This window comes from Lottia gigantea (assembly GCF_000327385.1).
Source record: "Lottia gigantea unplaced genomic scaffold LOTGIsca_147, whole genome shotgun sequence".
NCBI lineage: Eukaryota > Metazoa > Mollusca > Gastropoda > Lottiidae > Lottia > Lottia gigantea.
Genome location: NW_008707746.1, coordinates 496,951 through 507,641, shown reverse-complemented (window position 1 = coordinate 507,641; position 10,691 = coordinate 496,951). Strand labels below are relative to the sequence as shown.

Here is a 10,691-nt window from a genome sequence, read left to right as displayed (position 1 = left end):
CTAACTTGAAAATTCAAGTTACAAACTTGAAAATTCAACATACTAACTTGAAAATTCAACATACTAACTTGAAAATTCAACATACTAACTTGAAAATTCAACATACTAACACATACTAACTTGAAATACTTGAAAATTCAAGTTACTTACTTGAAAATTCAAGTTACTAACTTGAAAATTCAACATACTAACTTGAAAATTCCAAAAAAAAAAAAAAAATGAATGGCCCTAATACGCTTCCGTAAAATCTGAAGGTCTAAATTCCTATTAAATTACGATAATAGAAATCTGACTCATACAGACATTAGAATGTAGCACTTATCATAATTAAATTTAACATGTAATTTTTTTACAATAGATGGCAAAAAACTACTAACCTTTCAAACAATCAGAAATGACAATGTAGCACTAGGTTACAGCATTTGATCTACCATTAGCATTGGCATTAGTCCTACTCAAGCAAAATGTGCATTCTGTTTTTAGTATAAGGCTCAGCATATCTCTTCTGCCTTACTGAGCATATTATTGTGGGTTACCGCTTGAAACCTCGTATATGCCATATTTGGTCATTTTGACTTTTTGGTATCGTTCAAAACCTCGTATTCTTAGCTTGATTGTAAATAACTCAAAAAGCACTAATTAAATAACACGTATATAAACAGTCAGATTTAAAACCTCGTAAAATATATTATTATACGAGGTTCAATGTTCCTTTTTCTGAGGATGAAAATGAAAAACCTCGTATACTGTATTATTATACGAGTTTTTGGTTCAATAGACCGGAGATCTCAAATTGTTATACGAGGTTTATATTTTCAAAGAATGAAAACCACGTATAGCGGTTAAAAAAATAATAATTTTTTTTTAACATAATACGAGTTCAAATATTTTTTTGCGTTTTTCTGGAAAAGTAATTCTGCGTCATATATCGTTATACGAGGTTTCAAGCGGTCACCTACTATATGACTCTTTTAACTAACTCAAAATCTTCTCTTCTAGTTAGATAGCTTTTAGAAATATCTTTGTAGATAAAAAACATAAGGCACCTGAGGCCAAAACTAGCTCTAGTTCTGAACCTAACCAAACAGAAACTGTAGAAGAATCATCCCCATCAAATGAGGACAAAGCAAAATCGTCCTCACCAAATGTGGACAAGACTGAGACGTCTTCGCCAAAAGGAGACCAACCAAAATCACCTTCACCAGATGCCAAGGGTGATGAGACTAAAGGGAAGCAAGACCTGGAGGACGATTTTTTTAAGTAAGAAAAAATAAAATGAATGGAGTTTTACGTCCTACTTTTCTGCACCATGTGCAATGAGGGAACGTACAAAACGGTCTACCTTTAAGGAGACGGAACCCAGCGTCAAGACGCCAGTCGCGACTCCCAGTCTTGGAGAGTTTTTCCTGTCGGCCCTCGGACGAACGTGGCCGCGGGAGGACCCGCTGCCGCCATGTGCGTTCGAGACGTCAATGGTCAGGCCGCGCTCTTCATCGACGCACGAGCCGAGTGATCCAACGTTTAACGTCTAAGGATAAATATAAAAAAAACTTTGTCATTCAGAAATAATTTATGGAAGTTGCACAGGTTATGTAGATTTAGGCCTACCGGTATTCTACATTGACTGGGAGAGAGAGGTAATAATTGAATTGAAAATGAAATTTACTGACTTAATACTTTAAGATTGAAAGATTATAGCCATGACATCCAGACGGAATGAGCATTAATTAGTCAAAAATAGCATCCCGATTCTTGCAAGCCGGCATTTTTCGTTTTACAAATTAAATTAATGGATAAATCACACTCACGTTTCAACAATTTTGTATGATGCCGCCATGATTAATCACGTGATCTCCGCTATGGCACCAGTCTGTAGAAAGGAGAAAACGGATATTCCGGATTACCCACGTGACGCGTAATAGAGTGGATTTGGACGAATCCGGACCAGCCGTTTTTATATGCCCACATCTCTCTTTGTGGACGTATATTGTCGGAATCAAATGAAATTCGGTATGTGTATACATATTCCTAAAACGAAGAAGCAGAGTTATTGCCCTTGCCCCAAACTCTTGAATATGCTATTACTCTCTTAGTTTTCAACCGATTTTGATGAAACTTAAAATGGATGTTATTGGACCTAAATCGTCCGTCAACATTTGCTTGTAAACACTCTATAAACTAGTTTTTTTGATGGAATCAAATGAAATTCGGTATGTGTATACATATTCATAAAATGAAGATCAAATTCGAATTTGAGCTATTTGCGACCGTTAGAAACAGAGTTATTGCCCTTGTCCCAAAATCTTGAATATGTACCATCTGCATGCCGTGGTGGGCATATATGGCTGTGGTCCACTATCTTTGTAATAGAGTTGGCCCCTAGATAGTATTTAGCTTATAGGTAGATTGCCGTTTCGGAGAGTTCATATAGTTTTAAAAGTAATTGTTTATGTAGGTGACTAATTCAGCATGCCTTTTAGTAGTTTTCATAACTAACAAGGTATTTTGATTTGGATTTGTCCACTAATATTAAGCCTTCTTTGTTTTGTCTACTCAGCAATCCTTTTTTCCGTCACCCATGTCCGTCGGTCCGTCCACAATTGCTCGTAAACACTCTACAAGACACAATTCTTGACGGATTTTGACAAAACTTAGTATGAGTTTTCGTAATCACCCAAGAATGAACCCTATTGAAAATCGATAAAATCGAAAAATATTTAATATGAGTTATTGCCCTTGTTCTTGAAACGCTCGTAAACACTCTCGAAGGTGCAATTCATGACGGAACTTGGTGTGAGCGTTTGTTATCACCCAAGGATGAACCCTATTTAAAATCAGAAATTTGAAAAATGTTTAGTATGAGTTATTGCCCTTGTTCTTGAAAACACATTCAATTTTAGTTCGTAAACACTCTAGAAGGCATAATTCTTGATGGATTTTGACGAAACTTTGCATGAGTGTTGCTTATCACCCCTGGATAAACCCTATTGAAAAACAGAAAAATCGAAAAATATGTAGTATGAGTTATTGCCCTTGTTCTTGAAAACGTGTTCAAATTTTAGTTCGTAAACACTCTAGAAGGCACAATTCTTGACAGATTTTGACGAAACTTGGCATGAGTGTTAGTTATCACCCTTGGATAAATCCTATTGAAAAGCAGAAAAATCGAAAAATATGTAGTATGAGTTATTGCTCTTGTTCTTGAAAACGTGTTCAAATTTTAGCTTGTAAACACTCTAGAAGGGACAATTATTGACGGATTTTGGCGAAACTTGGTATGAGTGTTCGTAATCACCCAAGGATGAACCCTATTGAAAATCAGAAGAATTGAATAATATTGTGTATTATTCGGTATCGCCTCAAAAAAGTTCAAAGGAAGTTTATGTCTGAAGTAGTTCTTACTGGTAATTGTTAATCCTTTAGCGACATTTAGGGGTAGAGATCATATTAAATAACGGAACACAATTTCACCTGAAGATGACAATGTAGATTGTTGAAACGTCGTGTGTAATAAAACTAAGGAGTAGTATACCATAAAATTGTGTTCCATTATTTAATGGTGATTGTTACTGTACTGCTAAATATCTTTATTTAAAATCAAAGCTGCAAGAGGTCGTATATTACCTTGCCTGAGAGTCGACATAACTAATGATGTATATTATTCGATATTTCATGTTTCTAATTTTCCAAGTTTTCTAAACTGATCTTCAAAAAAACTTAAAAATTGTACGGAAGCGTATTAGGGCCATTCATTTTTTTTTTTTTTTTGGAATTTTCAAGTTAATATGTTGAATTTTCAAGGTAGTAACTTGAATTTTCAAACTTGAAAATTCAACATACTAACTTGAAAATTCAACATACTAACTTGAAAATTCAACATATTAGCTTGAAAATTCAACATACTAGCTTGAAAATTCAAGAAACTAACTTGAAAATTCAAGTTACTAACTTGAAAATTCAACATACTAACTTGAAAGTTCAACAAACTAACTTAAAAATTCAAAAAAAAAAAAAATGAACGGCCCTAATACGCTTCCATAAAATTGTACTGGTGCACCCAGTTTAAATTGATAAAAATGGCATTAAATAAATGTAGTTATCTCCCTTAGAAAATAAAATTCTATTATCAATTTTCAGATGAAGAAAAGAAGAAAAAGAAGAAAAAAGACAAGAAGAAAAAGAAGAAATAAAAGAGTGACAGAAAAACTAAAGAATTAACCCTTTCAAGAACCCTTTCAACTCAAAGCACTGTTAAAAAAAAATTCTTCCCGAAATTGAAGTGGGAGCTGAAAGTGTTTTGGAGAGGGGAGATACTGGCAAGACAGGACTCACTCCACTAATTCATTTGCCATCTCTTCCCATGTTAAAACACGAAATTTAACCTTCTACGACTTTTTCCAGAAATCTCATTGAAAGCTTTCCAATATGTCGAATGAAAGACTGACTAATCCTTAATGTCTCCTAAAAAAGTCAATATATGATGACCATGAAAATTTTGAGCTACTAAAATTGAAAATAGATTACTACCGGTTATACTTATCCGCTAGAGTTTGGCAGTTCACAAAACGACTATTTTTAGAATGAGTCTTCCACCTTTAGGTCTCTCATCATCTCACCAAATCTTAAAGATAATGCAATTTCAGACATCAAATTCTAAATCTAGACCAAAAATTATCCCAAAAACCCCAAAAGGGAGAGAGGAAGAAGATTTTTAAAAATAGCCTGGACTACAATCATTTGCATAATATGTTTTAGTGGAGTGAGTCCTTATACCCAAAAATAACAATTGACTCTCCAAAATTTTTTCCAGGTGTCCCTTGCCTTTGTCTGCATAGGATTAGACATAGGGCAGTGTCCAATGCAGCATATATTATGTGTGATAATCGATACAGTACAAAATATAGTAGAGGTGAAACATGGCTCATACCACATTTTTATACGCCCATATCTCTCTATGTGGACGTATATTGTCGGCACCCCTGTCCGTCCGTCTGTCCGTCCGTCAACATTTGCTTGTAAACGCTCTAAAAACTAGATTTTTGGATGGAATCAAATGAAATTCGGTATGTGTACACATATACATATTCATAAAACGAAGATCAAGTTCGAATTTGAGCTATTTTCGATCGTTAGAAGCCGAGTTATTGCCCTTGCCCCAAAATCTTGAATATTTATCATCCGCATGCCGTGGTGGGCATATATATGGCTGTGGTCTACTATTTTTCAACCTGTCTATACTTTTTATTATAATCTATATGCATTGCACACCTCATTTGAAACTGTACATCTCTCATGTTCGTTCCTTTCTGTGATATTTTTTTAATCTTTTTTGACAGCTACAGCAATTTTTTTAAATCAGCATTCGTTTTAGAATTATCAACAGAATTATTTGATTCTTACCCCATTTACAGGTTTTGGTATATTTTGCAATTCTTGACTTTTTTTGCACATTATTAGCAATTCTATTTAGTGCTATACCTTTGAGAGTGTATTCACTTAAAGATGGGTTCCCTTATTTTTATTTATGAAAATGAAATTGCTAATACTTATATGAATAGAAAGTAGAGGTGTTATAATGACTTCTTCGAGCTAGCAAATTAAAGTGATACTACGTCTTAGAATGAATATAAAATTTAAGTTCTCGAAATGGTCAATATGAGTATATATTCATCAGTTAGCTTACCTGGTGTCATAAAGTTACAACAGAATCCCTGTAAAATCTAGAAAATTGGAAAATTCATAAAACTAAGTCATTATTGAAAAACGCTTAATCTTGATATTAAGCGTTTTTCAAAAGTTAATTGCATATTTATGGATAATTACTAAGTTTTTTGGATTTATCAGATTATATAAGGATCCTGTTATGTTATTTATGACACCAGGTATATCTACTGGCTCTTATTCGCCAAGTTTAAAATTCTTAAATTTAATGTTAATTCTAAGACGTAGTATCACTTTAATGGACCATGCCAGGTATTCTGTGTTAACGGCTGAATTTTATTTTGTCTGTGCTGTTCTATGTTTAGTTTTTGACCGACTGTTTGTTTTTACTGTTATATTACTGTGTACTGTTGATAAACATTTTCTGATTTCTAGCTTATTTTTCATTACTCGAAGCCAAACCAACCTTTAATAATGAGGTCTCAACCGCCTGACTACAAAGTCGTTTCCAAAACCTTTAAATATGGGTTCCCTTATATTCATTTATGAAAATGAAAATGCTAATACTTATATGAATAGAAAGTAGAGGTGTTCTAATGACTTGGAAAAATACCAGTTTGTCTCACATGTCTATAATTAATTCATAATTAGCTAAATTAGAAGAGAATTACCAGCAGAATTTCAATGAGTGACCGATCTAGAAAGATCAAAAAGTCATTTTTTGCTATATAAATATTAAGGAAACCCATCTTTAAATAGTGAAGTCTCGATGAACCACGGTAAAGTCTCATAAACCACCAAGGCCGGGGCTAGGCACATCGTGAAAATTGATTGCCCCACTCTGTCCGGATATATTACTTACCCCTCCGAACAATAAAGTCTGGCTGAATCCACCCAACAAATAAAGAAGGTTCAAAGCCCCTAACCAGACCTCGACATCCCCACCCCATAAGACCTACCCCCTGTGCAGTGGCGGAGCCAAAGAGGGGACAGCCCCCCCTTGGACCTAAACCTGGCTCCGCCACTACCCGTGAGCAATGTACCACTATTGTTTGGATTTTGGAACAAGTTTTTTTTATTTACAAATACACAAAACATAACGAGAATAAACACTGATTTTACAATAGCGAAACTCGGGTGAGTTTGGGAATACCAGCTGTGGTGCTGGTCCACCGAAAAGTGTTTCTGTAATTGAAGACGAACTGGTCGAAGGATTTTAATAATTAAATGAATTATAGGCAGTTGAAATCCGGTTCTATCAGCTGCCAAAGCAAATAATTAACATTTGAAATAATTTATAGAACGAAACAATTGTATCTTACAAAGGATAAAGGTGATTAAGGTCCTTAACGACTCTTTTTTCCAGCAAAATCATCCTCACAAAACCTATCGCTTTTGTTCTTTGATAAAATTTACTTAAAGATGGGTTCCCTCATTTTCATTTTCAGAAAATGCTAATACTTATATGAATAGAAAGTAGAGGTGTTCTTATGACTTGGAAAAATACCAGTTTGTCTCACATGTCCATAATTAATTTATAATTAGCTAAATCAAAAGAGAATTACTAGCAGAATTCCAATGAGTGACCGATCAAAAATGGTCAAAAAGTCTTTTTTTGTTTATCCAGACTGTACATACATGGACATTTATGATTGGTTAAAAAATTAAATTATATGCAATATAAGAACATAATGATATGATTAAGAATACATGATAATTCATTATAATCAAATAGTTTCTTAATTTGACACTAAAAAATAAGGAAACCCATCTTTAAGTCCTGAACGACCCCTTCTACCTACATCCTAACCAAACCTCTCGGCATTGATCTGTACAAGATTATCCCTGCTAATTTAACAAGGCGAGGTATTCATTCCATTGCAGGATTATAGAAACAGTAAGAAAATAGAAGGAAATAATCGTGTCACGATCCAAACCTTGTGTATTCACTTCTTCTATTTTCAACTGTATCAATAACTCTGTTATGCACCCGGTGCCTCGTATATGGGCATGTATGACCGAAAATTAAATCCGTGACAACCATTTTCCGGCTCGACTTAGCAGTTAAGATTCGGGGACTGTTAAGATCGGTTCCTAAGAGGTTCCTTCATGGATTTTACTGAACTCTTAAATTCGCTAAATAAACCTTTGTTTCACTATTGGAGGGAATGAGTATACGCTCGAGTCTTTGTTCCACGTCATCTAATGCAAGATATTCGTAATGTCTATCGCGATGTCGGCCAAAGAACTTTAACAAGTGCTAACAGCGTCCTGTGACGCTTGATTTCCGGTGTCTCGTCTAGCGATTTCATAGTAGGAAGCCGTTGTTGATTTGGGTCGGCTGTCGGCGTCGCAAATAGATGTAGTTAAATCTCTAGATGATCTTTGCGACATGTCGTAGTAGGACGATCGCCCGGATCTGGATCTGGAATCGGAGTCGTACATGGACGTGATGTGTGTCGAAGCTGTCCAGGATCGCGACACTCGACGTTTAGTCTCCCGTTTAGAACAGACGTTTCCAGTAAAGAAAAGATAAATCCAAGGATTGGTACAACTGTTGAGGGCCGCCAGAAGAACTATCAGATGGAACGCCCAAGCTGAAAAAAATACAGAATAATCTTAAGTGTTGGCCGAAAATGCACAATGGCTTCAGGGGCACAATACACACATGGTCAAGTCTGAGGTTCCGCATTCAAATGCTTTTTCAAGTTTTAACTCCTGGAAGGTTGGAAACGAATATTTTCAGTTCCCAAATTGTCTTGTCTATGCTTCTAGACATTACCTTTGGACCTTGACATGCCAAGAAGGTATTCAACAACTAATCAAACCAAGGTAAAGCATATCACTCAAGGATTGCGACAATATAAGCCTACAGCTACTTAGGTAGTGTTGAAAGAATAAATATGTTGCGGTTCCGAATTAAAAGTAATATTCACTAACCTGACGATGGTGCGTTTGTATCGTATGCCCACCACATCATAGCGGTAAACCATGGCGCCCAGCAGAGCAAATAGCAGATGACGACAGACAGCGTTACTTTGATCGTCTTGACTTTGGACTTGGACATGGATTTCTTGAAACTTTTCGGATTGATGCTGTTCCGTTTTAACAGATCGTCCTGGTTTGGAGGGACTGTCGAATTGGTGTTTTTTTTGAAGGATATCTTCCACATTGGGCCTTTTGTGCTGTTAAGCCTTCTGGAGCCAAGAGGTTGGTGTGCAGCTTGAGCTTTCGAACTAGACCAGACGACATGGCAAATCCGCCCGTAACAAAAGGCGAGGATGCAGAACGGAACGGCATATATTGAGACAAAAATCCAAGTAGTGTAAGCTTGGTACGTCCAGTTTTCCGTAAGGGCTCTACTGGACGAGCAATTCCATCGACCTCGTTCGTAAATATACTTGAAGATAATCATCTGAGGAATTGAAAAAACAAGGGAGAGAACCCAAGCGCCTAGAACCATTAAATGAGGTCTGTTTGGATTCATTGTCTGGCTAATTAACGGATGACAGATACTGATGTACCGGTCGATAGCAGTCATAATCAAAACGTAAGACGAAGCGTACATGGCTACAACTTGAAAATATTTCACAAAACGACACGAAAAATCATTACCGACAAACACACCGCCATTGATGTCTTGAATCAGCTGAGTCATGGTATTAAAAATGGCGACAAAAATATCAGTCAAACACAAGTGCACAATAAACCACTGCATTCGAGTTAGTTTCGGTTTCCGACATTTTAAAACGAGAAGCACAACAGAATTTCCAAATAATGCTAGATAGAGAATCACCGATTGGACAGCTATTTTGATTTTCGTCAGTTTCGACATTCCACCAGACGATGGCGCCAGCGATTCCGTTGTGCCGTTTGGCATCCATGTTGTATTGTCCAGAAAGAAGCCTGCCATTGTTACATTGTTCATCATGAATTCTTCTTGTGGTGTCGATTGCCTGCAATGAGATGAGAAATGTGTATTTAGCGAAGTGTTTTGTGAAATGATATACCTAATATATGGCAATCGGCCAACGGACGAAACCACATTCCGCGCGAAAATTTAAATAAAAGAAGACAAAAGTCTCCCAAACGTTCTATGAAATAGAAAAAGAAAACAAGCCCCCTATTTGTGTCCTTGTCTCGGAATGCTGGTGCAGGCACTGACCGAGCACTGTACCACGTACCCAGTCAATTCGCAATTTACGAACAAATGACTGCCTTGTACATAGAAAGGACACTGTACCATGCGCGTGTTCTCGTGACATTGAAAAGAGACGTTTTTTAGCTCGTTCTACGTGTTTCAACAAGGAAGTAAGCTGTAAGCAATCGGCGAAGTTTCTAGTTGATTTTTAAGACATTTAACGACTGTCCTCGGGGAAGTTTCCACACTAGGCCTTTCTATTTAACTTACTTCCAATTGTGGCCTTAGGCTGCGTTAACACATTGCTAGTTGGGAAAAACCTTACAACTGCCGTCCAATTATCTAGCAATAGGCCATGTATATGAAACGGCATTTATTTGGTTTCTTTTTCTGTTTTTTATCAGTTATACTGATTAGCGTATAAACTGGAAAAAAATGATAATTAGTTTTAAAAAGTATTTTAAAGCGACTATCCCACAATATTGAAAAATATTGCGTCAATCTATACTATTTTGTAGCACATTTCATTTTGTGGCACATTCCCTTGAATCGAATCTATGAACTACTTTTTGGCAATGATGTCACTAGTTTTATAACTGATTTCCTCTTGTCGATGATCCTCGCTGACATGGCAAAGCCGTCTAGTAGTTCGGAGCCCTATCATGTGTGCTACATACAGTGCACGCTAAAGATGCTTTGACTTGTGGAAAATGAAAGCATCATTGAACACTGAATGGCGTTGCCCCATCCCTCTTTGTTAGCCCAGTGAGGAGCAGAAAAGTAAAACGTAAGACACCGTTTAAAAGTTAATTATATTCCTACTTTATTCATGGGCGCAGATCACGGGGGGGTACCTGTGGTACATGATATCCTGTAACCCCCCCCCCCC

At 36.3% G+C, this 10,691-nt stretch overlaps 2 protein-coding genes across 2 annotated transcripts; both read right to left on the bottom strand.

Moving 5' to 3' along the window:
- Nucleotides 1-3,817: 3,817 nt before the first annotated feature.
- LOTGIDRAFT_140424 (hypothetical protein) lies at nt 3,818-3,976 on the bottom strand (the record flags this gene model as incomplete). The annotated part of the gene is made up of 1 exon (XM_009050232.1): nt 3,818-3,976. A coding segment is annotated over one exon (159 nt), but the record flags the coding sequence as incomplete, so codon positions are not given.
- A 3,935-nt stretch (nt 3,977-7,911) lies between these two features.
- On the bottom strand, nt 7,912-9,574 carry LOTGIDRAFT_140457 (hypothetical protein; the record flags this gene model as incomplete). The annotated part of the gene is made up of 2 exons (XM_009050231.1): nt 7,912-8,258; nt 8,602-9,574. The coding sequence occupies 2 exons, from the start codon at nt 9,572-9,574 to the stop codon at nt 7,912-7,914; spliced, it is 1,320 nt and encodes a 439-aa protein (XP_009048479.1).
- Between the last annotated feature and the right edge of the window lie 1,117 nt (nt 9,575-10,691).